Source organism: Lemur catta, chromosome 2 (genome assembly GCF_020740605.2).
Source record: "Lemur catta isolate mLemCat1 chromosome 2, mLemCat1.pri, whole genome shotgun sequence".
NCBI classification, from domain to species: Eukaryota; Metazoa; Chordata; class Mammalia; order Primates; family Lemuridae; genus Lemur; species Lemur catta.
In genome coordinates this window covers 139,310,781-139,337,763 of record NC_059129.1, presented here as the reverse complement: position 1 = coordinate 139,337,763, position 26,983 = coordinate 139,310,781, and the positions used below count along the sequence as shown (strand labels likewise).

The window sequence follows — 26,983 nt, the reverse complement described above, 5'->3', positions numbered from 1 at the left end:
GATGAATAAAATAGGAATCCACAAATCTATACTGATGATCGTTGGGTGGATGGATGGATGACTGGATGGATAGGATGGATGACTAGATGGATGGATGGATGAGCAGATGGACAGAATGGTGGTTTGGGTGGGTGGATGGATGGATGCTATGGGTGGGTGGGTGGGTAGGTGGATGGATGCTACGGGTGGGTGGGTGGGTAGGTGGATGGATGCTATGGATGGGTGGGTGGGTAGGTGGATGGATAGATGGGTGGCTGGATGGGTGGATGAGTGGGCAGGTAGGTGGGTGGGTGTGCGGGTGGATAAGTGGGGAAGAAGGGAGGGCTCTTCCTTATATTAGAATACCAACTGATAAATGTGGAGAAAATAGTAGAAAATCACCATTTTACAACTGTCATAGTAAAGAATAGCTCAGCAGAACATCCATCAATGATAAATCTTAAGGGAAAGTTTGATGAGAAGCAAGATGTTAGCATGGGCTGGAAGTGCCTCCCATAGATCGCTCATTAGCTGAAAGGGAAACCACATTAACTGTGAGTGGATAATGTGAATAGCACCTTGACTGGGTGGCCAAAATTAACATCACTAATGAGAGGCAGAGGGACACCCTGTGCCTCCAGAAGGGGTGCCCTGCAAAGGACATGGTGTCACTTAGGTACCATTCTGCCCAGGGACCCATACGCTGAATCTGATCACAGTGAAACCCCAGGAAACCCCAAAAGGGGAGACTCTCAATTTAAAGAAAAACAAGGCCTGCATTCTCCAAAAATGTCAATGCCACGAAAGACGGAAAGGCTGAGGAACAGATCGAGACTAAAGAAGACTAGAGATGTGACAAGTAAATGCAGATGTGACGCTGGGTGACGGGGATGTTACAAAAGATGTTACTGAGACAACTGGTCAGTCTGGAATATGGACGGCAGACTAAAGCACGGTGTCAGCGTGGTACTCCACACGTGCACCTGTGCCGTGCTGACGTGAGACAGCACGTTCTGCACTCAGGTGAAGGACACGATGCATGCCACCTACTCTCCAGTGGTTCAGAATAAATAATAGCATGTACGGTACGTGTGCCACACAGGTTACAATGTCATGAACATGGGTGAAGGACATATGGGAGCTGTCCCTTCTGCTCTTCCGACTTTCCCGGAGCTCTGAAATTATTTTAAGAAAAAGGTTTTTATAAACATACGGTTTTGGTCTTGCTTGTGTTTGAGTGTTGCAAAAGCGGTGTCATTGGAGTCACCCATATTATTGGATGTAGCTGTTACTGAGTGTGTATCACATATTGTTACACAACTCAGCACCACGGGTGATGCATCTCTGCCATTTCATACTTGAGGGAAGTATCATCTACAGAACCGGCTTCTCAGCATTGTATTTAGACATTTTCTATATAAATGATTCAACAAAGACCCAAACCCCTTGTGGCCCTAAGACACGCCGGTCACGAGGGTAACGAGTCAGTAAAAGGAGGCATCTCAGCTGTTAGCTGACGCGGTCCCGAGAGGCTCAGCCCAGCACCTTCACTTTGCTGCGTGTGCCCACCCTGCCCCCCTGCCTTTTTCCTGGTGGCCGTGGGGACCTGGCGGAGGAAATGGCAGATACTGGCTTCTAAAACATTCTCGGCTGCCGCACTGCTGAGCAGACTGCTCCCTCCCGCACCCCGAGGCGAGTCAGCTCCACCCTGTCTCTGAGCCTAAGCTGGTCTGTGTCCCCTCAGCCGCCATCTGAGAGGTCACTGAGGCCGAGGCAGCTGTTTTTGGAGCTATTCCCGTGGGAGCACAGGAGGAAGTAAGTACAAAAGTGGCAGTTCAGGGCTCAGGGGCCTGGTTTGCGGTTGTGACAAGTTCATTACTAGATGTGTCTAAGTGTCTCTTACCAAGTCATGATCCAAAGTCTCTTAAACAGGTGGAAACTGCGGCCACAGGTGACCAGACTCCCCAGGCGCTATAACTCCCCCCTTATAAACATGACCTCGGTCCCATTACAAACTGCAGCATCAGTCCAGCACCGAGTGAGCACACCTGAGCCACGGGGTACCGTGGACAGACAGGAAGGAGACGGGACGCTGAGTCCCCCACCTGGGATCTTTACCACCCAACCAGGATCACCCTGGAAGGACCCCGACACTCTGTGGTTTCTAACTAGTCCGCATAACGCGTGCAAATTGATTTGACGGAAACTGCGCCCTTAAGTACTGGGCCCGAGCAGCACGACAGGGCGAGGGGAGGCATCTCCCTATTGTGTGTTCCCCTCAAGCACAGCAGTGCGGCTCGAGGGATGTGGGGAGCAGACGGGGGTGGGGCCAGGAGCCGCAGGTAACAGCAGGAGAAGGCACAGCCCAGACCAGAGCTGAGCATGACTCTCCAAGGCCTCTGGCCTGTCTCTCATCCCGGACTTAGACACCCCCTTCCATGTGACAGGCCAGGCCCGAATGTCATAGGCACGGTCATGTCCCCACCACGGCCAGTCCCACATCACAGCTGACAACAAACCTTTCAACCTGGGAACACCAAAAAGTCAAAGGCACCACCTGCAGGTGAATGACCAGGGCAGGAAATGGGCAGAAATGACCTGTCTGTCTAGACCAGTGGTTCTCAAAGTGTGGTCCCTGGACACCCTCTGCGTGCCTGTTAGACACGCAAAGTCTCGAGCCCGCCGCAGGTCTGCCGACCCGAACTCTCCGGTGCACACGCGCTAAAGTTTGAGCAGCGCTGGTTTTGACTCATTTCTTGCCTCCCTGCGTTCCCTTTCTGCTCAGGTTGCAAACGCCTGGGAAGGGGTAGAAGGTGCAGCAGGGAAACACAGCTCCCGGGCCACGTCCGCACCTGCAGAGCCGCAGGGGACCCCCCGACCAGGCCCAGCCCGAACAGCTGCTTCCTCTGGCCTCAGGCTGGGTCCCTCCATCTCCTAAAGTGGACGGGGCCACGGGCAGAAGTGGAGGGGCCGGGGCCCATGTTCTCTCAGGAGGCCGCCCTCCCCCACCACTGTGAGTATCCCTTTAGTCTGGATTCCTGAGGCCTCATGTCCTTCCTCCACCTCCACCCTGCTCCACCATGGACCACATCTTCCTCCTCTGGTGTCACTTAGTCCCGAGGTCTCAGTGTCAGAAGCCCCAGGAAGGAGCTGCAGTTGGGGGCAGAAGCCACCACTGCTGCTGGCCGGCCCACAGCAGCTGACTGCCGCTGCTTTTTTTAGCTTCTCCTCCTCCTCCTTCACCTTGTCCTCCTCCCCTCTGGCTAAAGGACTCCTGTCTGCCCCCTGCAGTCATTAGTTCAACCCTGTCGACTGAGACTGAGTTTACAGGAGTCGGCCATCAGAACAGCAAGGTCTCGAGAACTCCTGGCCGTGAGTCCCAGCAGTCACCGTTAGCACTTGACAGGGCCTGTGACCACAAACGTGCCTGGAGTCTCTCCCCTGCACCCTTGTTCCTACCCTACTGAGGCTGCCGGCAAATCTCATCCGCAGCAGCCGCCATCCGGTGTCCGTCCCTGCAGTCTTCCCTGCCGAATGGAACCGTCAGACCTACGTCTAAACCCATCACCCACCCTGCAGCCCTTCAGTGCAGCGTCCAGTGTGTGCCGGAGCCAGCTCACGAGCCGACTGCACACGCGGCTCTTCCCAGCTCCAGGTTCAGGTTCAGTGACGTCGAGCCAGTGAGGGTGGCCGTGATGGGCGCTTACGCCACAGCGATGCACAAATGCTGCAAGTCCAAGCGCCCGGCACCCAGTCCGACCCCAGTAAAACTGGTTCACCAGCATCTCACTTTCCTGCACACTGGGGTCATCTAGAGGCCTTCAAAAGGACTGCTGCCCGGCTCCCAGGCCCAGACACTGTGACTTGATCGGCACAGTAGCGAGCTCCCTATCGGGACTGTTTAAGGCTCCGTGGGTGATTCTAACGTGCAGCCAAGTTTGGTGCCACTGCTGTCATGGCTCCTGGGATGGAATGTGAGCTCCTCAGTGTAACGCCCACCTCCATCTTGACCTGGCCACTGCCCACCTCCCCCCTGCCCCCGTGGCTGTGCCCCCATGCCTGGGCTCCAAGCAGCTCCCCTGTGCTGCTCTCCGAGTTTGCCGTGGTCCCAGGCTCACGGCATCTGCACCCGCCGCTCCCTCTGCAAGGCCAGACTGGCTTCCCTGCCTGAGTGATTCCTCCCGTCCCTCCCGGTCAGTCGGGACAGGAATCCGGAGGATGCCTTCTGGACCCCGGAGCAGCCAACCTCCGAGGGATCTCAGCCTTACTCTGGTCACAGCTCTGTTCACACCACACCAACACATCCCTGCTCTGTGAAGGCCCCCTGGGGCCCCCATATGCCCGGCAGATGCACAGTGGGTGCCTGTGGGACGAATACATGGCCCGATCTGGGGCTGCTAATCTGTGAGGGACAGTGGACGGAACAGCCTAGGAAATTGTCCTTGTGCAGCACACCTCGCAGTGTGCCCAGGAAGGCTTAGGGGACCCCGACTCCGTGCTCAGGACGCAGAGAGCCCCACTTTCCCCCCACAGTGGGAGCTTGTCTCCCAGGTGTCATCCTCTATTCCTGTTATTATCCGTGACAACTACCACTTCTGAGTACTTTTTAGGTTCCAGACACTGTGCCGAATGCTCCTATGATGATCTGTAATCCTATCGCCCTATGGGTAGGGACTGTTAACCCTGTTTTACAGAAGAGTGAACTAAGGCTTAGCAAAGACAAAAACTCAAAAGTACGCGCTTGCCAGGCTGGGAAGCCGGAATTTGAATTTGAACCCAGGTCTGTGCAGCTTCACAGTTTATTCCCCGCATCGCTAGCACAACCCTCCTCGCCATGAGGTTCTGTCCGTGGTGGCTACTGGGAAGCTCAGGACAAAAACGTGAGGCTCCGCCAGGCAGGCACCCAGACCCATGGCACGCGGTGCAGGCTCCGGTTCATCTCACTAGGAGCATGCGTTGCCTTCACCCCAACCTCTTCACATACTTGTGAAACTGTTACGCTATGAGGCATCTCACATCCTTCTGGGAACAAAGAAAGGTGAAAGACACAAACGCACACCCGGAGCTCAGTGAGCAGCTCCCGACGGGGAGGGTGCAGCCGGCAAGAGGCCCTGGCCCGCTGTGCACCCTCCTCCCGTGGTTCTGTGACACGAAACTGCAAAACACAGACTGAACTCGCCCGTGCAAGACACACGTCTGCACACGCATGTTAAGGGAGGAAGACTACGGTGACAAGGGGCACACAGTCTTCAATCAACGACACAGGATCATAAACAGGCTCTATAACTAGCTGCACCAAGGACCTAAGTCATTTTAAGGGTAAAATTTCAATGTTGCAATTTGTAAACTACACAACATATTTACGTGGTACAAATCAAATTGTTAAATGTACACGGTTGCCAGAAATGGAGTCAGATGTACTGAGGGTGCCATTCTGGTGAAACCCGCAGACAAATCCTCCCCCAAGGTCCTCCCTGCCTGCCCCCCCACCCCTGAAAGGCTCATGGTTTCCTGGGCAGCCCCTAAGAAGGCACAACTAACTCTGCAACACAATACGTAAGCTATCCACCCCCAAATTTTTGACCTTTTCCTCTAACCTAGGCGAAGGAGGAAGGGAAGAGGTCAAAATGGAGAAAAACAAGCAGAACTGACCCTCAGGCTCGATACTGGCAGGTGACCCGAGACCACCACCACGTACAGCTGTCCTCCTGGTCCCCTCTGGAGATGGCTTAATCTCTCTTTGACGGTAGAGGATAAACACGGGTATTAGGCCCAAAGGTTAGCAAATCCTTAATAAGATCGACGAACACTAAAGCCTTTTGAAACTTGTTCTGAAGACACCACTGGAGGCTTTGGTGAAGCGCAAGTGTTCGGAACCTCAGAGGGTGACACAGCCGCCCACACGCTGCGGCGCCCGAGGGCCACTGCCCGGTCCATGCTAGATGGGGGCACAGTCGTCCCACGGCAGGCCAGGCTGCGTCCGCAGCATCGCAGAGGTCAAGCTGGACACCAAAATTAATGAAAGAGGGGATGACAGACGCGTATGGCTTTGTAGACAAGGGGGATGAGAACACTGAGAGCCCTAGAAACAGGACGGAAGTGGCCAACGGCATCGAAGGCCTTAGGGAGGGCAGGGGAGGAGGGGAACCAGGAGACGCCTCCTGTGAAGTCAGAGGGTGAGTCACGTGGGGGGAGGACCAGACCTACTCCCGCCAGCCCGACACTCCCCAGGGTCAGACGGCCCCGCGGCACAATCTAAGGACAAACTCGCTGATAGTCAGAACCGTCCCCAGTCGCAGCCGCTGGAAGGAGGACCCTGGAACTGAGGGAGGGAGTGGAGCAGACGACCTTCAAAGGGCCTTTCCCAAATTCTAGAATCTATCAGGACCATGCCCCCAAGTTTTGGATTTCTGACAAACTTTATGAGAAATGTAACAAGGTCTCCCTGTTTCCTTTATATACTAAAATCATTTGACCAATTTTTTCATTCTTCTAAATACAGAGCTCAAGAAGTTGCCAAAGGAAACTTCTGAATTTAAAGAAAATCAAGTTTCAAAACCCCTTTTGGAATGTCCCTAACGGGAAATCTGTAGAGACACAGAGCGGATTAACGTCGCTTTGGCTAATGGGCGTGGGCTTTTCTGCAGTGACGAAAATGCTTGAAAATAGATTACGGAGATGGTTACACGACTCCAATGCACTGAAAGCCACTGAGCTGTATGCTTTCAATGGGTGAAGCTTATGGTATGTAAGTTTTGTCTCAATAAAGCTGTTTTTCAAAAACACCTCGCTTGGGCATCATTGCCCCAGAGGAATTTCCATGTCAGGAACTGTCCCCGCGAGTGCTCTCTTGATGCCACCGGACATCTCGTGCATCTTGGCTGTCCCTTTCTAGAGGAAAGACTGAATGTGACTAAAGCCCTCTCTTCCCACCAGAAGTCAGTTCATCCATCTCACTCCGAGCACTGACCTGGTTGCCACCAACGCTTTCGGCACGGCTCGCCCGTGGCCATGGCGGTAACTCACCCACTGCTGGCCCTGGGGCAGTTGAGGGCCGTGCTAAGAAGCTGGACCTAAGCCGGGGACTCAGAACTCAGCTGCGTCAAACACCCGGAGGGACCTGGCAGATGGTGCCCCGGGCCCCTTCAGCCACTGGCTGACAACCCACCTGCAGCCACACGAGAGGCCTCGGTAAGAAGAGCCGGAGACGACAAAGGCCCCGGCCTGGAAGCTTCACAGATGCACCCATGTTCCCTCAGGACACGGAAGACGACGCGGGGTCAGGTGGCGGGATGTCCCTCCACTCGGCCCACAGCCCACCTCGTTAGAGAAGCCACCGGGGGAGGCAGCGCGTCATTTCGTTGATGGCAAATGTGTTCTTGGGACGTCTTCCCACCCTGCGCTCTGCCCAGGAGACAGAAAGCCAAATCCCCCCGGCACTGGCCGGAGCCTTTTGTGGCCGGCAAGGGGTATTTTTAGAAATCACAGGAAAGCTGTGCAGTCCTCACGTGGCTCCACGACAGGCAGAACCGATGCCAGACCCACCACACGGCCACGGAGGGCCCGGAGCCTTTCTGGAGCAGCTCTCAGAAATGTCCCCAGAACCCGGAACTTAGGATCCAACTTGAGGTCACTCTACCCAGGCGCACAGCGTGGGTCACTCACTCAGCAGACGCTGCTCCCGAGTGTGCGGTGACCACGGCACAGGCCTGCCGAGCAGCAAGCCCCAGACCGGGTGCGTGTTTTCTGTACACACACACACACACACACACACACACACACATGCACACGGCTCAGCTTAGTCCACACAGGCTGAGGAAAAAGACCAGCAAGTACACCACGGAAGGAACATGTCAAAAGAAAACAAACCACAGCTGTTGAAGAGAAAGGCAGAGTGAACAGTAACACGGGGACATTTTCCTTTTTTTAATCACCTACCTGAAGCCCTGGCTGCTCCCAAAACAGCGGAACTGAGCCTCTGATCTGGACAAAAGACGACACTCCATCATCCATGTAGATCGTCTGCAGCACAAGGGAACAGAAGGGGAAAGATGTTCCTCAATGAAACTGAATGTCCTGGCCGGTAACGGGATCCGCCGCCTGCGACCCGACACCGGGCAGAATGAAGGGCAGACCGTGGACTTCGGTGCCCTCTGCTCCTCCGCCAGGGCTGGCGCCGCTCCCCAACCACGGGCTGGCGGCGGGCGGGCACGCTGGCAGCTCACTAGCCTCTGAGGAGGGGTCTGCAGGGGGCCTGAGCCCCTCCAGGCCTGCTGCCTCCCCGGGGTGTGTGGGAGTCCACATTCCTGGGGCACAAGCTCACCCACCTCCCTGCAGAGTCCAGCAACGCCCCCAACCCCCGTTTCAGGGTCAGAGCCAGAGTGCTCTGGGATGGAAGTGCGACCTTCCTCAGCACCCTCTGCTTGTACCCCGTCAGCTGGCTAGGCAGCAGAGCACTGCTGGAAATGGGCTGAATGAAATAAAGTGAGCAAGCTGTAGCCAAAAGACCTAGCTGACGACACTAGTCAGTCTTGAACTTGACAACACAGGTCAAGACTCAACTTGAACTTGTACTTGGCCCTGGCCCTGGCCCTGCCCCACTGTGTTCTTAAACAGGCCACTCGGTCAACACGCACCACACGGTTTCCACAGGCTGCCAGTGTGACAGTACCTGCAGAGAAACAAATGACATGCTTTAAAACACGTATCTCCTTCCCTACCCGCATACACAGTTATCTCAGAGTGTGCCTGCAGGCCTCCGCTGGTCCCGGAGCACAAGGGAGTTTCAGAAGGACAACGAGTGCCGTCAGGGCGAGGCGGTTATCAGATCTCGGCTTTATCTGCGCAACTCTACCCTGGCCTGGCGGGGCGGCCGGGGAGCCACGGTGGGGCCTTTCCACTTCTCGGCAGCCTGCTCCCTTACCGGGTAGCTTTCCACGCGGGCGAGAGCACGCTCAGATCACACGTGCGTTAGTAATTCTGCAGTGGAGGACTTGAAAAGTAGAACCACAGGAATTACGTGAGCCGGGGGAACCACAGGAATTCCTGAGCCTGGTATCCATATTGCTGAGCTGGAATTCTATGCTCAATCTCTTAAGGAAAAATGCGCTGGGTTGAGAACTTGCTGTCTGTTTCCAGGTATCGAGTACCAGGAAATTTGTTACCCTCCACTGTTCTACTAATGAAAGCAGAATAAAATAAGCAGGTTGTTTCAATGACCGCAGGCATAGCTAGCCACCATGAAAATAAGCGCGTACAACGGACCAGCACCAGCCCAGATTCCTGGGAAAGAAACCAATTCGGCCAGCATTTTTATATAAAGACAACTCTTAACAACGCCCAGGGGCTGATTACAGCTAAGGACTGTCATCCTCAGTCTGGCTACCACGTGCCGATAATGCCACTTGCAGCATCAGACCAGGGCCCCCTTGCGCCGAGACTTGCACAGAAGCAGCTTCTGCAAAGCCCGGCAGGCCGGCAGTGCTCCAGACCAGCCCCACCACCGGGGCAAGAAGAAAGGATGCTCCAAAGTGGAGTTGCTCCTTCCCATCCTAAGTCTGCGTCCCACGCTACCAGCGGGACCACCTTCTCTGTTCCCAGGGCGATGGGCATAACCCGCTGTCAAACGCCAGGGATGCATTTCCATGTCGGGGGAAAGAACACAGAGCAACACCAGTGGAACGTGCAGCGTCTCACCTCACAGATGTCATTTTAACAGAGGGCATTTGGGGTCCCGGCGGGCAGGCAGGCAGGAGGGTGGAAAGAAGGTGGGCTCTTGGACAAGCCCAGGCCGAGTCTGACAGCCACTTTGCCCAGCAGGGTGGCCTGGGGCACATTACTTAACCACCTGCAACCTCTGTTTCCCTTTCTTTAAAAGGAGTTAATGTCACGTGGTGCCCAGAGAGGGGACGTGCCGTGAGGGGTGACAAGAGCAGGACGCCAGCACGAGTGGGCACTGAGCACAGAGCTATCTTCTCTTCCCGCAGGAGTGTGTCCCATGTGAGCACGGGCACAGCCACTTTCTGGGGGCAGGTGGGGCTCCGGGGTGGGAGGAAGGAATCCAGGAAGGAAGACACAAGAAGTGGGAGGGAGCCAGGGAGAGCCGCAGGGCCCAGAAAGAAAACAGGGAGCCCCAAGGGATGCTGCGGGGAGGCCAGGCTAGGGCCCAAACCCCCAGTGGAGCAGGGGAAGGAGACCCTGAGTCTCGTTTTCACAGCAGGTGGGAGCAGAAACCAACGGCCACCATGAAAAGAGAGGGATGAGGCCAGAAAACTCGCGCCTGTGTATAGACGCTCTCAGCTAACAGGCTTTTGCTGCACTTCTACTTCTGGATGCTGTGTCTGCAAACCAACTCTTTCCAGGTCTGCAATTCTTGGGGGTCATACCCAGTCCTCCTGACCTCCCTGGATTAGTCAGTGGCCTTATCTTCAATAGCCAAATATTTATCTTGGATCTTTTTTTTTTTTTTTTTTGATAGACTGAGGGGAGTTTTTGGTTTTGCTTTCCTGCCTGGTGAGTCACTGCTGCAGGGCAAGCCTACCAGGTATGACTCACCAGAGCTGAAAGACTCAAGTTCCTCCCAAGGGGACTGAGATACCGTCCACACATGTGCACTCATGTGCACAACACACATGCGTGTGCATACATCTCACAGATGCACACACTGTACATACACATATGACACACAACACACGTGACAAATACAGTGCACTTATGATACACCACCCAAATGCATGATGTATCTGACACACACATAATGCATGCACAACACACAAATGTGCACAGTACACACACAGCACACACAAAACATACATGCACATACAAGTGTACACACACAGCCTGCCTTGAAGGAGGAAGATTTATTCCTCTTAATAAATAAAAGATGCAAGGGCGGGCATGGTGGCTCATGCCTGTAATCCTAGCACTTGGGGAGAGGAGGTGAGAGGATCACTTGAGGTCAGGAGTTTGAGACCAGCCTGAGCAAGAGTGAGACCCTGTCTCTACTAAAAATAGAAAAATTAGCCGGGTGTGATATTGCACGCCTGTAATCCCAGCTATTCAGAAGGCTGGGATAGGAGGATCGCTTGAGCCCAGGAGTTTGAGGCTGCTGTGAGCTAGGCTGACACCACGGCACTCTAGCCCAGGTGATAGAGGGAGACTCTGTCTCAATCAATCAATCAATAAAAAATGCTACACCAGGCAAGAGCGGGGGTGCTGCAGGTCCCCTCTTCCTTGGCTCACTGAGGATCATTCACGAGAAGCCAGATGCCTGCCAAGTGTTCCCTGCTACAGGCAGCCAGTCTGCTCCTGGTTTGGTCCCATCATTTGTGTGCCAGTGACGGCTGCACAGGCAATGCCGCTCTTGCATGCGTTTATCCGGCCTCCGTTTCCACACGGCGAGTGGGCAGGTCTGAGGGGTCTCCTTCCCTCAGCAGGGCCCAGGCCAGCGACCCCGGGTAGCAACCCAGGCAGCATGAGGGCCAGCTGCCTCCAAGCATGCCCCTCCTCCTGCTGTGGGCTCAGCACCACTTCCTGAAGCTGCTGCCTGCACCCTGGGGTGTGGCAACCAAGATTCAAAGCCTGTCACTTCCTCAAATGTCAGGTGGGGACACACTCTGTCTATGGAACCACTTTAGGGTCCCGGGAAGTGGTGCACAACCTGCTATTTCACCGTAAGCGAAGCCAGGGATGCACAGTGGGGGCCCCACAATTGTGGCTCTGCAAACTCAAGGGAGTAGGACGAGCCAGGCTCCCATGACTTATCCAGAATTCCACCAGATCACCCAGGTCCTAAATGGGCAACCTCCAGCAGGTCACAAGACAGGTCTCCCCCACGAGTGCTGTGCGGACCAGCTTTCCCCGGGCAGCGAGCTCCCTCCTGCCTCAGCTGCCACATCATCATGAGAAGCAGGGCAGGCAGGGAGGAGGCTGCCCTCAGCAGGAACATGAGAAGTGTATATTCCACTTGAACATTTCTATGTTTTAAAAAAATCAAAAACTCACACCAACCTAAGCACCTCTGTTGCTATAAAGTGCCATAAACAAAAACATTCAGTGACTCCAGAGACAGAGAGCAAGTGGCTCTCTTGCTATGTAGGAGGGAGGCAATGAGTTTCCCATTCCTTTGGGGACATTTGCTTCCCTTTAGCCATTTCTGCTCCTCCTATGGCCATACCGTTCTTTGGGGGCGCTGACCACCATCAGGGCCACGGCCAGCCCATGTGCGTGGGCGAGCCTGGGCCACAGGCTTTCCTTGGAAGCAGAGATTCCACTGCTGTCCCCTGCTCCTCCGTCTCCTCGCTCCAGGGCCCCACCTTGCCTGGCCCGGCCTCCAGCACACGCCTCTCCTGCCCTTGCTCTGCTGGGCTTCCATCTCCCTCTAGAAAGGCAGAGCCACCTGCCAGGGCCACCCTGCCACCTCGTTCCTGAGGCATCCCCTGCAGCCCCTACCCACTGGGGAGCAGAGCCCGGCAGCTGGCAGGCCTGCAGTGGGACTCTGAAGTGTCACCTCCCCTCCCGTAGAGTAGTCAGGCCATCTAGGGGCTCTGCCGGCATGGCCCAGCCTGGGCTCCCACCGCCCACCAGCCCCAGCCTAAAAGGCCCTGCTCTGGGTGCCAGGCCACACCCCTCGTGTCCCATGTGTCCAGTGGAAATGACGTCACCACGGGTTAAGTTACAGTCCTTGGGGTGGGGAGTGGCAGCTGCGGCTGCCCGCACCTCTGGGTGGACGGCAGATGGTGCTGTCCCTGGGAGCGAGGTCGGGTAGGGACTTCACAGGGAGCAGCCCGGCCTGGCCCGGGGCCCGGAGCCCAGGGGAGGAAAGTGGGATGAAAACCACAGGCCAGGAAGACCACAAAGGCACACGGGGGCCAAGAATCCCTCCCTGACCCAGAGAAGGAAGCGGGGGTGGGCAATGTAAACAGCGTCGGGCTGAAGCCCAGGAGCCGGAGGGGCAGGCTGTCCATCTAAGGCCTCTCGGGCCACCCCGAGGGGGGAGACTGAGGTTTCATGGGGCCCCAGTGAGTGAAATGGGAGCACAGTGTGAAATCGCAGAGCCGAATCCTCCACCCCAGCTGTGGGAACGCTCTCGAGTCTGTAGAAAATGAACAAAGCAACGATCGTAGGGGGATTTTCCTGAAGCTGAATGCACTGCGCACGGAGCACAGTCCTCTAACAGGAGGGGACGGCCCTGGTATGGGCTCAGTTGTGTCCCTTCCAAACGAGATACGTTGAAGTCCTAACCCTCAGTACTTTAGAAGGTGACCATGTGTGGAAATAGGGTCCTTGCAGACATAATTAGTTAAGGGGAGGTCACACGAGGGTAAGGTGGGCCCTTGGCCCAAGGAGAGGCGGCCACGTGCAGACAGACACAGAGACTGGAGCGATGCTGTCACAAACCTAGTTACGCCTGGGGCCACCAAGACCAGGGAGAAGCAAGGAAGGACCCTCCCCTAGAGGCTTAGCAGGGAACATGGCCCTGGTGACAGCTTGATTTCAGACTTCCAGCCTCCAGAACTGGGAGAGGATAAATGCCAGTGGTCTGAAGCCACCCATTTGGGTACCGTACCACGGCAGCCCCTTTTCATTTTCAGTGTTAAAATGCCTTGTCTTTCAGGGAAGGATGGTGACGGTGGGGACAGTTGTTTCCCCAAGGACCTACTCAATATGACACCGTAGATGAGATGCCAATTTTTTTATACTAGTTGAAATCCAAAAGTCTGGGGTCCATGAACCCCAGGACCAGACCCGGGGCTGCCTGCCAGGGGCCGGATGGAGAGCGAGGCCCGGGCCTCACTGCAGGGCCTGACAGGGCCTCGACTCTGGTTCCGTCGCCAATCCCAGGGTCCCTGGCACTCTGCTTCATACCAACACGCTCTGCACCTCCGGCCCCCTGTACCCAGCCCAGCACCCAGCCCCTGCAGGTGACAAATTACAGAGATTTGCTGAGTGAAGCAAAGGTCTCAGGCTAACAGCCCAGGGATAAAAACGAGGATGGAAAGTGGCAATGAAGCGGGGCGTGAGGGCGAAGGGAAGGACTTCCCTGCAGACGGAGCAGGAAGAGAGGGCTCGGCCTCCACCTGGGGGCCACACATTCTCTCCCGCTCTCTCATTTTTAACCGGATATTTAACAGCCTTGTCAATATCCAGGAGCGTGAACACTGTGGCCAGAATTACAGGCAAGTAATTGCACCAGCTGTCCTAGTGCCCCTCCTCCCGGGTGCCTGACTCCAAGGGGCCTCCTCGTCTTTGCATACACCCCTCTGGGAATCCCAGCAGGCAGGCGCCCCCACAGGTGGAGGCAGGTGTGCAAAACTGCGCTGGATTAAAGCGGCCAACGTCCTCCTAAGGAAGCCCTCTCACGGTGGCAGCAGTAAGGAGGGCTGCAAGGCCGCACCTGCACAGGTAACACAGGGGGCTGGAGCTGGCCACGGGCAGCAATGTTGCCCCTGTGCCTTTATGGGGCTGTTCTTTTTTTTAGCGTATTCCACCTATTATTCTACATGGTGACATTATCCTGCAGATTGCAAGTTAGAGAAAAAAAAAAAAAAAACCCAAAAAACAGTTGTAAGACAGCATCTCTGAGAATGAGAACAGAATTTAGGAAAAAAAACAACGAAAAATTAAGCAGATGGCTGTATTGTAGGGGAGCTGTCAGCAACTGCTGCTTAACATGCAGATTTCACAACTCCAGGTGCTGATCCTTCGAGGATGAAACTTCAGTTGATTTAGGATACAAAGTAAGGCTTCTTCTCCCATCCTTCCATTGTACTGATCGACTTGTTTTTGTCCTAAAAAAATTTTCAGACCCTATTGGTTCATCTGTCAGCTGCTCTCAGAATAACTGCCACCCTTGTGACCACAGCAACAATTCCCGATTCCTTTTAGTGAAAAATACCTTGTGTGAGCAGCATTTCCCCAGCGTGAGACGTGAACCAGAGAGGCTGCACCGCGCAGGCAGAGGCCAGGCCTCCACGCAGAGCTCCACCGACACGAGCGCTCTACTCACAGGAGTCACGCCAGAAGCCACCACGAATGCATCAGGGCCCCTTCTGCCCCAAGTGGAAAACACGCGTGTGCCGGCTGCAGCTACTCTGACCCTCGGGGTCCACGGACGGGCCTGGGCACTGACCTGCTCTGTCTCCACGAAGTTGGACACGTGGCCATCGTCGTTCACGCCGCGGGTGTGGAAGCGGGCGCCGGCGCGCTCACAGCTGATGCGGGAGATGAGGCAGGCCTTGGCCTGCTTGTGCGAGGCGTACACCGTGCGGATGGCCACCACCCCGCAGATGACCTTCAGCAGCCAGTCACAGCAGCTCACCTGGTGCTGCCTCAAGGGCACGTGCAACAGCTGGTTCCTGCAAAACGGAGGCGAGCACCCATTCAGGTCCCCTTCCGTCCTCCGGCAAACGCTGCCCCCGCAGCAGGCGCTGGGGAGGCAGGCGAGGGGCTGGCGCTCTGGGTCGGGATGGGGCAAGTGCACACTTTCCCGAAGGGCCCTGAATGCAGGATGTCCAGATCTGGGGAGTTCGTGTGCTTTGGAGAGCAGCAGAAACTGCAGGGCCGCTGTGACGCATACAGGAGGAAGGGACAAGGAGTCCTTTCATAAAGCTACCGCCAGGTTGTCACTATCGGCAAAAGAAAGCCCGTCACGCACCTTCAGGAAATTCCAAAGGAGGCTGTGTCCAGCCCTGTGGCCTCCACGTGTTTTTATCACAAGCCCCATCAGTAAAAAACTCAATCATGTTTTATGATTAAGCAATGATCATGATAAATGAGACAAATAATCACATTAAATACAGCACACTTATTTAAATTACATACACACACACACAGGGGCTGTGCATGATGAAAGCATTCCAGAGCAATCCAAAATAAAGAAAGGAGGATGAGAGTATAAGTTGAGCGGGGCTCCGGCATCCCCTCCCACACCCGGCGGACTGTTCCGGCTCTGGAGTCCGCGGTGATACCGACCAGGCAACACCCACCCTGGGCACCATTCCAAGTGTTTTGGCATAGGTATTATCAGTGACCCCATTTTACAGATAAAGAAACTGAGGCACAGAGAGGTGAGGAAACTGTTCACAAAGCCAGGCTGTGGCAACGTGGAGCTCGGAGCCTGTGCTTTCAGCCCGAGATCCTCTTGACGAAGGCCCCACATTCCCATCCGTGCCCACCACCCGCCATGTCATCCTCTCACCCCTTTCTCGCTCGGGTTCCCCGGTCCCAGGGGACCTGAGCGGTGCCATTCTGAGGCCTGTAACCCACTCCCAGGGAGGCAGGAACCGTTGCCAGGAGACTCGCTCTCTCAGGGTACCGAGCGAATCTAGATCGAGATGCCCTACTTGTTTAAACAAGGCAACCCGATTCCTGCCCTTGAGCCTTCCTCAAAGACAGCAGCATTTCCTCTCTGCTGGCAATGCTCGCCGTGAGCAGGGACAGACGGGGGCTTCTCCAAGCTCCCTGCTTGCAGGCCGGGCCCCCAGCTGCGAGCACTGCCCGTCTGAGCTCATGCGTCCGGCCACAGCACTGCCCCACAGCAAGGACAGTGACCACAAAGCACCGTCTCACAAACACACGTCCCTCCTCTGAATCACTCTCTAAAACTCAGCTAAACCAGCCCCAGAAACACATATATCACATCTGCATGTGGCACCCAGGCAAAGCCTCCAGAACATCCCAGAGTCTGCCGGCCCCACAGCCACGGCAGCTGTCGTCAGGAGTCAGGAGCAGAAAGCGTTTGCCAAATGGACAACCCTGAGATAAGCCCTCTTTCCAGTGGCACATGCCTGACTCCCTGGGGGAAGATGGCTCATGTTCTAGGAGGAAGATCCCCAAATCCATGAAGGGAAACAGAGCTTTGAGTTTCCTCCAGGACTTACCTGTGCCGGGAAGCACTGTCAGGGTGATCAGAAACCAGCCTGGGAAGATGCTGAGACTTCACCCTGTCACTCCCTACAATTTACTGGCCACGGCCAGTGCTGACCCCATCTGACCCCTGCTGTGGGTCTGCAGACCCCAAACGCTGGGCCACAACACAGCGGGTCAGGTGGCCCAGCCCGTGGCCGCTCTGCCCGGGTGACTCAATTGTGGTCAGTTCTGGGGGTTCCACCCTGAGCCCAACCCCGGTGCCTTAGCACAGCCAGCAGCCTGGTAGCCGCTGAAGTTGCTTCCTCCTCTCCCATGCAAGACGTGGTCTGGTGTCCACTTCGGAAAGGGACACCACAGTCCTTTTCCTCACGTCCCTCTCAGCCTCCACCTCGTCCTCTTCTTCGCCTCACTGTTTGTGTCCCTCACGTCACCCACCGCAGAGCTGGCACGAGGGAAGAGCGGTTACAAAGGTGCTGGGGAGTCCAGACACCCCAGGGATCTCCTACAGTTTCCAAGGAATGTCACACCACTGACGCCCACCACCTCCGCTCACCCGACAGTCTAGTCTAAAACGGGCCAGCACACGGCTGCTGGGTAGAAATGCGGGACCTCGGGCCCAGCCCGGCCCTGCTGTATCAGAATCTGCATTTTAACAAGCCCAGCAGGAGAGTGGCATGGACTGCAGGGTCTGAGCACATTACTGACCCTCGAGCTCAACAACGTCAGGGAACCAGAGAGGATCAGAGGTGAGGGGGCACCAGGGTGCATGCAGGGACGCGGGCAGTTCCCTCTCTCCAAGCAGGAGTCAGAATTCCCTGCGGGGGCCTTGGAAGCAGCAAGAACAGAACACTTGCCGCCCGACGGAAGCCTGTGACAGCCTCTGTGTGGGCACAGAGATGCAAGTAAAGGTCAGAAATCAGCCTCGCCCGTCCCATCCCAGGGCTGGGACAACTGATGCAGCCCAAAGGCAGACCCTGGGATTCTAAACCATCGCATCACGTGAGGTTTGTTGGAACGACTCCCCCAGCAAGATTTGCACCCTTTTTGCCTCTGCCCAGCCTCGCAGGCCCCCGCGAGCATCCGAGGGGACGGCACTGCTGACGACCAGGCCAGCGCGCCAGTCTGGGATCACCACCACCCGCCCACAGGACTTGGCGGTCCTGACCCCGGGCCCAGAAAGGCCAATAAAGAACGCTTAGCTCTGTCCTTACTCGGAATGAAGGAGCATCAGGTGGTCCCAAACATGCAGAAATCCAGCCACCTTTGCCCGGACGTCAGGGCTTTCCTTAGCCTGTTACTACAAGTTGCCTTGGGCAAGCTGACTCAGTTTCCCTGTTGACCAAGTTGGTTTGGCTTATGATTACCAGTTTGGGATCTGGAGCCAGAATGCCTGGGTTCAAATCCTGGCTCTGCCACTTATTAGGTGTGTAGAGTTTGGCAAAACTCCCTCACTTGTTCATGGCTCAGTCTCCCTATCTGTAAAATGGGGTAACAGACCCTTCCTCATAGATTGTGAGGGTGATAGGAGTTATTCCCCAAGGAAAAAGGTGACTGGAACGCAGGTGCGTGCAAGCGTCAGGGCTAACAGCTGCACACGGAGGGATCGCTGAGGAACCAAATGGGCTGGTCTAGGCAGGGACGCAGGGATGCACTCGGCAGGTGCTGCTCTTACGCACCGGTCCCTCACGGAGCCACTGTTCTTTCCTCAATCTGCATTGGACCACTCTGAACACACCCGAGCCCGCGGGGAGGGGAGTTTGGGGCCCATTTTCTCCTCACTGTGCTGAGCCTGCAGGGCATGGACCACCGCTCTCCAGAGGTGACCCACGACATGGGGACAAGGGACTGAGGAGCCAACCGGAGCCCGTCCTCCATGGGACCTGCCCTCACCAGAAGAAGGAGCTGCCCCACTCGGAGCTGTCATCGCCCTGCTTCTGCGTCCCGCACGGTCAGGTCGAAGTGGGACCCGTCATTGGGCCACGAGAAATAAAACACCCCGAGCTGAGGATCTTCCTCAAGGCTGCGAGGCGGTCCTCCTCCTTGGCCTCCTCCTGGAGCGGGTAGAAGTCGGGTGGCAGTGATCTTGTAGATTTCGGCATCTGGAATCCTGCCCACAGATGTGCAGCCGGTCACCAACACCAGGAAGCTCAGGAAGTGTCCCCTGGAAGGGAAATCAGATGTGAGAGCTCAAGGTCACAGTCGGCACAGCCGCTGAGCTGCTCAGGGCGACACAGAGGAACAGACAGCTGTTTCCAGCTGCAGCCTTTGGTGACTTCCCATGGACCTGTCACCTCCCCCTCGCATTTCCACACTCACTGGCTCAGGAATCTGCCCGTCACCCGCGCCAAGCATGCAGCCCTCTGACCGGCAGCTCCGGCCTGCCTGGGAGCAGACTAGAAATGCAGATGCTCAGCCCCGCCCCACTATCAGGGTGGGGAGCCCTCTCCCCCATCTGCCACCAAAGCCTCCCCAGCCCACCCTCCCACTAACTCCTCAGCCACTGCCTTGACTCAGGACCCCCAGCACGGGGTCCGCCCTCCCAGCTCTGTCAAGGGGTGGCCTTCTCAAACCCATCTGATCACAGCCCTCCCCTGCCCACGTCCCTCCCACTCACCTACAGGACTGAGACGGAAGCTCCCCACAGGCCCTCCGGCTCCACAGCTGCCCACCCGTGCCCCTGCCCCACACGTGGCCGGCCACTGTCACGGGCTGGCTGTCCTCTGCAGCTCCTCCAATGTGCCACATGCCCTCGCACCCTGTGCATTTGCCAAGACACTCCCTGTGCCTGGGACATGCTCCCGCTGTCTGCCCAGCAAGGCCTCCACGACCCTTCCCTGCACACCTTCCACCTCGTCTCTGCCCGCAGTACCGTGGGCTTCAGGCCCCAGCCTCCACCTTCTGGAACAGCACGAGCCCCCGACATGCTCCATGGTGACCACCCTGCCTTTGTCCTCACCCTTTACCAAGCAAACTTCTACCCACACGTCTGGGTCAACTTGAGCCCTGAGCATCACCTCCTCCAAGAAGCCTGCCGTTCCCTCCCGAGATGCGGTTAGGTGCCCCTGCTAGGTGCCGAGAGCATCCTGGGCAGCGCTCCTCACACAGCCGCCGATATCCTTCCCTGCCTGTGTCCCCTACAGACAGGGGCTCCTCGGGGGCGGGGCTCTGTTCACTGCTATCTCCTGGGCCTGCACAGTCGGTGTTCGATGAATAATTCCTAAATAAATTCCTGCCAAGTGCCACCCAGACCACCTCCGACCCTGCTGCCAGGCGAGTGCGGCACCCACTCTGGGCCCCACATGTCCCTGCCGGCTCGCTTTCTGTTCTGTGGTCCCCGCCAACACACACAGGGGCCCCCCACACATGCTGTGCCCCCAGACTTAGCTGGGTGGACAGCTGGCCTTGGGGCTGGCGTGGCTCTGGCCCAGAGGACACTGTTCCCACCCGCCAAGGTTCAAGGGACCTGCTCCCAGCAAGATCTACTGCAAAGGACGGGTGGCAGCTATGGAGTGATGCTTAGAGATGGTTCACTCCTCTGCCACGCTGAGAAAGGCCCAGAGACAGGCAGTTCCCTTCCCTCAACACCTCCCCCGACTTCCTCATCAAACCCAAGGGAAGAGGCTGCCTGCCGCAGGCAAGGCGGTGCTGGGTTTTGCTTAAGGAAGGTTCCCTGGACGAGTGGGTCAGGGCTCCCACATGCCACCAAGATGCCATGGGGTGTGGCAGTGGCTCCTGTCATGTCTCCCCAGTCACATCAGGGAAACTACTTTAAAACTACACAAGAATAAAGGCAGGTACCTGAGGACAGAGAGGGCTGGGGACTCTTGGGGGGGGAGGGCGGACATCCTAGAGCCACGGCCTCAGGGCACAGAGGTCCCCAGCACTCCTGCCTCTCCTGCAGACCCAGCCCAGGGAAGTGCAGAGCTCAGCAAACTGCCCCTGGAGGGGCAAGGGGACAGCCCCCGTGGCCTGGGCCAGGAGCGGTTTCGAGCAGCAACATGGAAAATTCTGCTTCACGTCACTCCCTGCGAGACACGAGGCTGGTTTCCAGCACACTCCCTCACAGCCTCTGCGTGGGGGACCCGAGTCCCTGGCAGCAGTCCCAGGGTGCTGTGAAGGCAGTGGCATTTCCTGGGCAGGACAGCAGCCGGGGGAGGATCCGGAGGGGCGGGGCGTGCCACAGCAGATGGGAAGACATCCGTTCCCCTGAGAAGGGGCAGGGGCTCCGGGTGTGGGGGAGCCGGCACCTGTGGGCGCTGCAGCCTCAGCTTCGGAACAGCCCCACGCACGGCTCAGGCTCTGCTAACCCCCCAACAACCGGGGGCATCACCAGCCCATCTTACAGGGAGGGGAGCAGAGGCACAGAGAGGTCAAGCAGCCTGCCCCAGGTGACACAGCAGGGAGCCGGGATTCAAATCCACTTTCTGGCGACACCACCTGGGCAAGATACTCAGGCTCTGCCTGGCTCCACCGCGGGTGCTCCCCTCTCCCTGCAGACGGTTTCGCCAACCTGCCTGAGGGTGCTGCTCCCACGGGGCTAGCGCCATCTCGCATAGGAGCGACTGTGCCCCAGGGAGCTGTCACCTGCCCAAGCACATCACTGGTCGCATGGGAGCCGAGATGCAAATGGGGGGTCTGCCTTAAGCCCACACTCTGCCAGCAGTTCCCAACCAGGCTGGATTGTCTTTAAGGATTCTGTACAGAGTGTGGCCAACCAAGAACCTGCTACTGACTGACTGTGTGTGGCCCCCCGCGTTTATACGCCGAGACCCTCATCCCCAAGGCGATGGTGTTAGGAGGTGGGGCCTTTGGGGGGCGATTAGGTCATGAGGGTGGAGCCCTCCTGTTTGGGATCAGTGTTCTTATAAAAGAGGCACGAGTTAGCTCCCTCGTTCCCTTCTGACATGTGAGGACCCAGCGAGAAGGCACCACCTGTGAACCGGGAAGCAGGGGCCTCTCCAGCCACCGAATCCGCCGGTGCCTTGATCTCAGACTCCCGGCCTCCAGAACTGCGGAGACACATTCCTGCTGTTTGAAAGCCGCCCGGGCTATGGAACTTGGTCACAGCAGCGCAAAGGGACTAAGACAGCATTCCCTGCTCATTTAAAAACTGACAACAAGCATTTTCTTCATTAACTAGTTGTAAATAATACATTTTGCAGCATATTCTACATACTGACATGTAAAAATAAAACTGCAGCTGCTGTTGTCAGCAGTGCCCGGTGGCATTGCCACAGTGATTTGACACTCACGGTCACATATTGCTTAAAGGAACACATGAACGAGTTCTTTGACAGATGGACATTTTACTCGTATTTCCATTCTACTTCCCCACAGAATTTCATCCTAATGCAACGTGATCTGTGCTTCCACATCTTCCACTGGGCACCCCAGCTCACCGCACAGTAGCTGGTTCCTAAACGCAACGTGTTTAAAAAGAGTTCCCTCTGGATGTAAACAAGACACGGTAAATAAAGCGTTTTGAAAAATTATCATTTAACATAAAGAGCAAAAATTTGTTGGAAAGGCCCCTCTTAGTGAGATGAATAAATATTATTTATCGAAGGAATGAAAGTTTTACACCAATTCTAACTGTATTTTTCAGGTGTAAACACTAAAAACCCTTGTTCACATTAATTAATAGATAGGAATAGAAACAGGTTCATATAGAAATGTCACACAATTCTTCAAATTCCTTCTGAGTTAGTGCTAAATAAAAACCACAATGACCTTACTGACAAAATTACTCTCAATGCTGTCAGCCGATAGCCCACTTCTGTTCTTCAATTTTGTGGGACGCAAACAATTAGATTTCCCCTGACTTGCAAACCATTTGTTACCTAGTCACTGATGTGACTTATTTCAACACTGTTGACAGCAACACTGGAATTGTCCCCTGGCTTGGCACCCTAGGGGGAGCTACTTCCTCGAGCAACACACTCAGCAAGACTCCGGATGGCGGCAAGGCCCGCTTCCCTTCCTAACACGGAGGCAGGAGGACACTGAAGGGACAGTGCAGGCCAGAAAACTGCCCTCCGCCCCGGCACTCGACAATCAGAAGTGCTGAGGGGCAAGACGTTGTTTTCCTTAGTACTGGCCGATCTGTGTGACTGCAGATGAACCCGTGCCGCGCCTCAGGACAGCTGTGGAGCCACTGCCTCTCGGAGGGCCACCTCACCCGGCACGCTGTTCCCTTCCTTCCATCCTGGCGTTACTCTGTCCTGCCCAAGCTCGCTCAGTAGCCCGAGTGTACACCCCATGTACCACGGGAGCCAAGGACAGGTCCTGGTTCCAGCCCAGCACCAGACTGCTGGGGTCACTGTCCGTGTGGCGCAGGCCAGTGACCCCCGCATGGAGAAGGTGCCTCTTAGGGGAGGGATGAAGGTGAGGTCTGCGGGACCCACCTGCCCCAGGCACCTGAGGCCTCTCCCAATGCTCACCTTGAGCCCAGGATCCCAGCTTTGTTTCTGTGAGCAAGGTTTTGTTTTCCAACAGCAAGAAGCTACCCAGGCCCGGGGAGGGTCTCAGCGTCCTCAACTGAGGCTGAGTCCAGGGCCCTGAAGCCAGCGGACCTTGTAGCAAGAGAAAGGCTGGGCTGCCGGTGGCTGTGGGGCCTCAGGCAAGGCTCTTGCCCTCTCTGGGCTTCACAAGGGGACGTACCAGGTGGTCTCCATGTCCCTCTCCGGTTCAAGGCTCTGGTTTAAGGGCTCCGGCGAATGCAAGACCTTGCAGGGGTCAAGGGAGCCACCGGAGTTAGGTGGGGGGACAGGGGAGGGGCAAGCTGTGGGTCACAGGCTAGAAGATACACTAGACCTGGGAGGGGACACACATACACACCCCCTCAGAGAGCAGAAGGCTCAGAGTCCAGATGACCCCATGTGGCACCTGAGTCGCAGGGTGGAGAACAGAATACGCCAACCTCTCTGTTGTCCGATGGGGACAGAGTCTCAGCTTGGGAAGATGAAAGAGTTCTGGTGATGGATGGTGGTGACGGCTGCATAACAATGTGAATGTGCCTAATGCCACTGGACTGTACACTTAAAAATGGTTAAAATAGTACATTTTATGTTACATATATTTTACCATAATAAGGGAAAAAAAAATCTAAAACCTCAACATCAACTCAGACATTCTGCCCCCATCAGGGCTGCCCTCAAAACCCAGCTCTGAGTCAAACTGCCAGTATCCCCTGGCCCCTGCAGCACCAGGGTCTACGTCTACCTAGTGGCGGCCACTTGTCACCAGGCCGTGAGGGTTTGGCTGTCGGGATCCTGAGGCGTCACACACATGCCCTGTCATGGGACAACACGGGGCCCTGCTGCACTCCGTGCTGGCACAGCCCAGCCTCTGAGCCTGCCCGGTGCCCACCCCCATCTCCTCTTCCCGCTCACAGACTCTCACGCTTCTGAGGACTTAGAAGTCTCAGCCTTACCTCCCTCACGTGAAGCGAGGACCTTCAACCTTGAGCCTCCCCCCAGCACCACAGACTCTAAACACCATGTACCTGTGGCATAGTCTCAGGTCCCTCTTACCCCCCGCCCGCAGCAGAACACAAGCGCGGTGTAGACAGCGGGTGCTGGAGCCAGTACGACAGCTCACGGGCACCCATGGGGCCCGCCCTTCCCCAGCTCCACACTGGCGGCCTGAAATCAGCCCAGGTCGGTGTAATCACACCACGGAAACTGGCAAACACTGCATATGGGAGCTTCCCTCCAAGACAGCTGTCAAATATTTACCAGCCCACCACTGGGCATTGGTATTAAAATAAATTATTCTAAGACCGTCAAAGGCCAGTCCATTTCAAGACTCGCTAGAGAACACTGCATCCCAAAAGACTCAAACCTCCCTCTTCGGAAAATTCTCATTCTGAGCGGACTGCCCCTGTGTGCAGTAACCCCCTCCCCCACAGCGTCCGCGACCCAAAGCCACACAGCCTGGCCCCTTCCCTCACACCAAGTTCTCCCAAAGTGACCCTCTGCAGGCCAGGCACCCCCGCCACTCAGCACCCGCGCCTCCCTGCAGCCCTCCCAGCAACTGAGGAACAGGGACACAGAGCCCCTCAGGTGGAGGCGGGGAGCATGGACTGCGCCCCTCAGCCCCGGAACTGCCACTATATCCAGGCCACATGCTAACAACCTGCCCAGGACCGCCTGCCTAGTGCCTGAGGAGCACTCCAGACTCTCCAAGGCAACCGTGTTCATCACCTCATGCAGACCGCTTCAGAACTATGTAAGATAGAGATGAGGCAGTTTTCCTAGTTTTAGAGATGAGAAAACAGTCCTAGAGAGATTAAATGAATACAAAAGATGGGTTGTGAAGCTGGAACCAGAATCCAGGAGGACTGTTTGGTAGAGTATTTATAGGCTGTCATGTACAGTGCCACAGGCAGGCCACTGCACAACTCCAGGAGACACGATTCAGTACAGTCTGGGATTTGAACACAATCCCTGAGGCTATGAAACAGGGATGCCTTGACAGCTTAGGTTAAAGAGGAGTTAAATCCCTGAAATCACTGAATTCTTTTTTCTGCTACATTCTCACTTTCTACTCTTTGTACTGTGTGTGCTTCAGGAAGCCTGACTCGCTGGCTAATCACGGGGGCGCCAACCCCTTCCTGCTGGCATTTCAGGGAGGAATGAGGGACTCTGGGCTCTCTACAAAAACCAAGAAACTCGGGATAAAGCTGTTATGCAATTTTTGTGCACGTTTCTTAACTTCTAATGTAAAAGGCCATTTTCATTTAGGTTAGTTGAAATTTGTCCCAAATTAAGAGCCTGAGGAGAAGCCCCTTTCTTTGTACAAAGACCCTCAGCTAAACACGTCAAAAGGGAGGCCCACTGGTGACCCGGCTGCTCATCCTGGTGGCAAGCAGAAGGTGGAGTTCTGCTCTGTGCTGCCCGACATGCTCACAATGACAGCAAAACAAAACAGATCGTAGTTCTGGGTCAAGGACTTACAGGGGAAAAGAAAGTCAAGTTAAAGCCAAAGGACCCTCACTGTAACCAAAGGGGATCTGAAAACTGGATGTAAAGGCCCAACCCTTCCATTCTTCAGACGCCCTGGAGCATCCGTCCCCAACCCTTTTGGCACCAGGGACGGGTTTCATGGAAGAGAATATTTCCAGGAACAGGGGTGGGGGCGGATGGGAGTGATGGGGAGTGGCTGTAAATACAGATGAAACTTTGCTCTCTCGCCCACCCCCACGGCTCACCTCCTGCTGTGTGGCCTGGTTCCTAACAGGCCACAGCCTGGGGGCAGCTGGGGATCGCAGCCCTAGGGCACTTTCTGGAATGTGTCAAAAACAGGCCAAATAATCCTGACATTCTAAAAGTCAAACCTGCCTGCACCATGCTCAGAGACTTCCAGCCCACCCGGGAAGGTGGGGCTGGGGTCTTAGCAGACATCAGAAACAGGGTAGGGACCTAACGCCCCCCCCCATGGCCCACCAAAGACGACATGGGCTGAGGGAGGGGGAGGGCCTTGCCTAGGGCTGCTCCAGGAGTTGGTCACCTCTCTCCACACTCCCTGTCCCCTGGGCCAGGGACCCTGAAGATACCCTGGCTCACTGCGACAAGATTTCTTTGGGGGCTGCCACTCCCCTCAGTTAGGACCAACCAATTCCCCATAGCTGATCCTAGATCACAGCCCAGGAAAAAACACTGCTCCCCTGGGACGGGGAAAGGAACCGCTCTCCCCACCCCCCTTGTCAGCCCAGCAGCCTGCCCCTTTCAGAAGGGCAGAGCCTGGTGGCTGGAGGTGGTCCCTGGTGCCACAGGCACAGGTTACCAGTTGAGAATGGTGGGACCTTGGGCCAGTTACTGAACTTCACTGGATCCTAGTCCCCGTCAGATGCAAAATGAGTCATTTGTTACTGTAGCAGAAAGGGTTGTCAACTATTAAATACAATTGTAAGATGCCCAGGACCGTACCACATCCTGCGGGCCTAGATGTCACAGTGCAAAGCATGAGTCTTAGACAGGCAGGCGCGGCGGCTCACGCCTGTAATCCGAGCACTCTGGGAGGGCGAGGTGGGAGGATCGCTTGAGCTCAGGAGTTCGAGACCAGCCTGAGCAAGAGTGACCCCCATCTCAAAAAAAAAGAAAAAAGAAAAAAATGAGTCTTAGAGCAGACAAGC

The 26,983-nt window shown here is 55.9% G+C and overlaps 1 protein-coding gene across 1 annotated transcript in view; it reads right to left on the bottom strand.

Moving 5' to 3' along the window:
* SYNJ2 (synaptojanin 2) overlaps window positions 1–26,983 on the bottom strand; it is an 82,890-nt gene that overhangs the window by 35,166 nt on the left and 20,741 nt on the right. Inside the window, 6 exon segments of the mRNA XM_045544636.1 lie at window positions 7,918–8,001; window positions 15,110–15,335; window positions 18,739–18,788; window positions 18,790–18,848; window positions 18,851–18,917; window positions 18,919–19,009. Of these exon segments, the coding sequence (XP_045400592.1) occupies window positions 7,918–8,001; window positions 15,110–15,335; window positions 18,739–18,788; window positions 18,790–18,848; window positions 18,851–18,917; window positions 18,919–19,009 (577 nt within the window).